At 61.0% G+C, this 4139-nt stretch overlaps 1 protein-coding gene across 1 annotated transcript; it reads right to left on the bottom strand.

Annotated features, from left to right (window-relative positions):
• Positions 1-499: 499 nt before the first annotated feature.
• On the bottom strand, positions 500-3546 carry NFKBIA (NFKB inhibitor alpha). The gene is made up of 6 exons (XM_084875117.1): positions 2939-3546; positions 2248-2356; positions 1707-1917; positions 1340-1428; positions 936-1196; positions 500-633 (listed from the first exon to the last, which is right to left on the bottom strand). Exons 1-6 carry the CDS (start codon positions 3163-3165, stop codon positions 586-588), a joined length of 945 nt encoding a protein of 314 aa, XP_084731243.1. The 5' UTR covers positions 3166-3546; the 3' UTR covers positions 500-585.
• Positions 3547-4139: the final 593 nt, after the last annotated feature.

The raw sequence follows: 4139 nt of genomic DNA on the forward strand, positions 1-4139 counted from the left end.
CTGAGGACTGAACGACTCTCAGCACGGGAGTCCCGCCGAAGAAAACGAGCAGCGTAATTCTGTTTGTAAACATCTGTTTAATAAATACACATCTTAGAAATAGCAAAATAATTACCAACAAAATACACTATGTACACCATTTACAGGAGGGTCACACAAACCCTGACAGGTAGCAACTTCTAACTCCACACCACTGAAAGGTTTAACAACACGCCTCATTGTCACAAGTCACAGGACAGGGCTGGGCTTCATTCAAAAAGGACACTGAATAAAACGCAGTCCTTTCATCAGATTCTGGATAACCTTCTCAAAAAACCCCCGCAATGGTGAGTTTTAAAAGAGGTTTTCTTTGAAATCCAACGATCTTTCTTGCTCCCTTCCCCCCAAAATGCATAAAAATAACAAAACGAGGGCTGATCCACCAACAGTAAAACGTCTGGGGTCAGGCAGTGTGCAGTGTGGTAATAAGTACACCTTCTTGATTTCTTTTTTCTTCTTCTTCTTTTTTTTTTTTTTTTTAGAAAAATAAAACTCTGTTTTTGTACAAATATACAAGTCCATGTCCTTTTAGATACGCGGTGAAGCTCATAACGTCAGGCGCTGGCCTCCCAGCACGCAGTCATCGTAGGGCAGCTGAAACGAGATGAAATAAGGCTTGTTACACTCCCGGAGCTCGGCCAGGGGTGCTGGGATAGTGGGGAGAGGGCTGCTCCTGGGAATGACCTCATTATCTGTGGACCTCATTGTCTATGTCCCAAACACAGAAGAACAGGCTGAGGGGGTTTTGTTTTGATGCTCCTCCTCTAAAAAAGACGACCTGCTCTTGGGATACCGTTCTGTACACTGACGCTGGAGCACTCACTAGGGAACACTCCTGGGTGGCGAGGGATGGCTCCAGGGGCCTGGAAGGGGGAGGGACCACGGCGGAGACTCACCTCGTCCTCCGTGAACTCGGACTCTGTGTCGTAGCTCTCCTCGTCCTCACTCTCCGGCAGCCTCTGGAGGGTGTCCAGGGTCAGCTGGCCCAGCTGCTGCTGGATGCGGGTGCTGGGGCGGCCCCAGGTGAGCTGGTACGGGGAGTGGCCCTGGTAGGTGACCCTGTTGACGTCGGCCCCACACTTCAGCAGGAGGGACACCAGGTCGGGATTCTGCAGGTCCACCGCGAGGTGGAGGGCCGTTCGGCCGTTACAGGGCTCCTGGAACCAAAAGGAATTTGAGATATTGACAGGTGAGTTTAGAATTTTCCCTTGTAAAAACAAACAAACAAAAAAGGACATGAAATCTTAGCGAGAGGGCCCCGGAGCCCCGCGCACTGCGTTGGGAGGCAGGCAGCACTCACCTGGGCGTTGACATCGGCACCCAAGGACACCAGGCGCTCCACGATGCCCAGGTAGCCATGGATGGAGGCCAAGTGCAGACACGTGTGGCCTAGAAGGACAAAAGGAGGAAAGTATAAATATCAACACTCCTTTCAACCCTCATATCTCAAGCAGATTCTTTCACCTCCTCATTTAAGGGGCAGCTTCTTCTGAAGAACCTGGTTTCTGAGTGAGTTTTATGAAGGCACCCAACAGGCCTTTTGTATACCTCTTTCCTCAGCCTTTCCATGCTGAGAGGTTAAGCCCTTGCCTGGACTCCTTCAGCCGGCCTCCCCTTCCCCTTCCCCCGGTCGCCTGCCTTCGGGCGGGCAGGGCAGGCGGACATACCGTTGTAGTTGGTGGCCTGCAGGACGGCGTGGAGGTGCTGGGTCCCGCAGCTCTGAGTCAGGACTCCCACGCTAGCCAGGCTGCCCTGCTCACAGGCAAGGTGCAGGGGGGTATTTCCTCGAAAGTCTCGCAGCTCAGGATCACAGCCAGCTTCCAGAAGCGCCTGGGCGATTTCTGGCTGGTTGGTGATCACCGCCAAGTGGAGCGGAGTCTACAGACAGAAGAGGGAACAGAGAGGATGCATTATGGATCAAACCCTCAGTCTGAGTTCCCTTGAACCCCCGGAGAGTCCCCAGGTGGTGGGTGCTGCACCCCCCGCCCCCCAATCCCCACCCCAGGTGCAAAGGGCAAGGCAGAGGCCCCCGGTGGTCTTCCTCATAAAGGTCTCACCAAATCAATGGAATTTACTTGAATGTTGGCTGACTCGAATGTAAAAGGTCAGGTGGAATAAGGACCACTGACTTAATTAATTGCATGAAGGATGAGGAGGAAACTGCTAGACCCCGGGGTGAGGGGGGGCTGGGGCCGGCCGGAGGCGCACCTGCTGCAGGTTGTTCTGGAAGTTCAGGAAGGCCAGGTCTCCCTTCACCTGGCGGACCACTTCCATCGTCAGCGCCTTCTCCTCGTGGATGATGGCCAAGTGCAGGAACCTGCGGGCAGAGGGAAAAACCCCGGGGTGAGCGCAGTGCGTGGGGCCGGGGCGGCGCGGGCTGCGGGGGATTGCGCAAGGCCGGGCTTTCTGGAGGCCGCGGCCGCGGTGTTTTCCGCGAGGTTATTATGAGCTGAGTGTTCCTGGCAGGCGCCCAGGGACTTTCCGGGCTCCCCCCCTCCCCGGAGGGCGCCGACCAGCCGCCCCGCCCTCCGCCGGCGGAACGCCCTGTACTTCCCCTCCCGCCGCGCGGCGCCCGCCTGCCGGGCACGGAGCCGCCCCCCGCGGCCGGGACCCCGCGGCCCCGCCCCGCCCCGCCCGCCCCCGGCGCCCGCCCGGCCGGGAGGGAGCGCGCGGCTGCAAGGCCGAGCGATGGAGCCGCGGCCCCGCGCGCACCCCGGCCCCCGTGCACCCCGATTCCCAGCCCCCCGTGCACCCCGGCCCCCGTGCGCCCTGCAGGGTGTCGGGTCGCTGCACCCGCCCGGGCTCTCGGCCGCCTCGCGGGCCCCGCGCGCCGCTGCAGGCCGGCGCCCCCGGCCCCCCACCCCGGCCCCGGCCCCGGCCCCCGCGGCCCGGCACTTACGAGTCTCCGTCCTCCGTGCGCTGCTGCCTCCAGGGCTCGGCGCTGCGCGGCGCCTCCTGCGGCTCCAGGCGGATCTCGCGCAGCTCCCGCACCATCTGCTCGTACTCCTCGTCCTTCATGGAGTCCAGGCCGCTGTCGTGGCGGTCCTCCAGCGGCCGCTCCTTCTTGGGCCCGTCCCGGGGGCCCTCCATGGCCCAGTCCTGGGCGCGCTCGGCGGGGTGGAACATGGCTGGGCGCGGGGCGCGGGCTCGGTGCGGCGCGGCGGCGGGCTTCTCCGGAGCGGGCGGCGGCGGCGGCGGCGCGGAGCTGTGGCTCGGCGGCGCCGCGCGGCGCCTTATGAGCGCTGGCAGGGGATTTCTTCGGGGCGGGGCCAGGCCGGGGAATTTCCGAGCCAGTCAGACCTGAAAAGAGAACTGCCTGCTGCGCTGCTAGGGAAAAGCAGCGCCAGCCCTGAGCCCGGGGTTCAGCGGAGAAACTCCCAGCGATGAGGCACCGGGGTCACGGACAGGGAACTTTTTGATGAAAGCCGGGCGGCTGGAAAGTCCTCCCGCCGGGCCCCCTCCCGGTACTTCCCTGCAGCCCGCCTCCCGGCCCTGCGCGCCAGCCGTCCCCCGGGGATCCCCTCCGGGGGCTGGGGTTGGGGTCGGCGTACAGATCCCAAGGACGCGTTCGGGCCAGACGGTTCCTCGTTGGGGTTGGCCAGACGGCCGGTCCTTTCCGTTCTGCGACCTTTTTGGAAACGCGAGTGGAAACGATGGCCCTGTGCAGGGCGGGATTCGTTTCCCCAAACTTCTCGGTGGGGAAGGGCTGCTCGGCCCATGCCAGGCTCCGGGCCGTGCAGCGGCGGGGCGCACCCCCAGCCCCCTCCTCAGAGAGAAGCTGTGCAAGTTTGGGCGTTAAACATCAATTCCTCGGGATCTACAACCCTGTTGACTGGGGAGAGGCAAGCACTCAGCTCGTATTCGAGGGGGAGGGGGAAGAATGTTGAGTGTAAACATAATTTTTTGTCGAGTAGGGCAAGGTGTTAATGTTTGTCACTGAGGTTGTAGATACCTTGCAATAACGACATGACTCCTGAGGTCGTGTCCTCTGGTTGGCAAGGCACTAGGCTGCTGCAGAGAATGCATTCTGAGCCCACTTCTGGGTGCCCAGCTGGGCGACTTTGCAGAAGCATTTGGAGAAGGCTGAAGAATGGGTTGAG

Source organism: Pipistrellus hanaki, assembly GCF_964339955.1.
Source record: "Pipistrellus hanaki genome assembly, chromosome: 1".
NCBI classification, from domain to species: domain Eukaryota; kingdom Metazoa; phylum Chordata; class Mammalia; order Chiroptera; family Vespertilionidae; genus Pipistrellus; species Pipistrellus hanaki.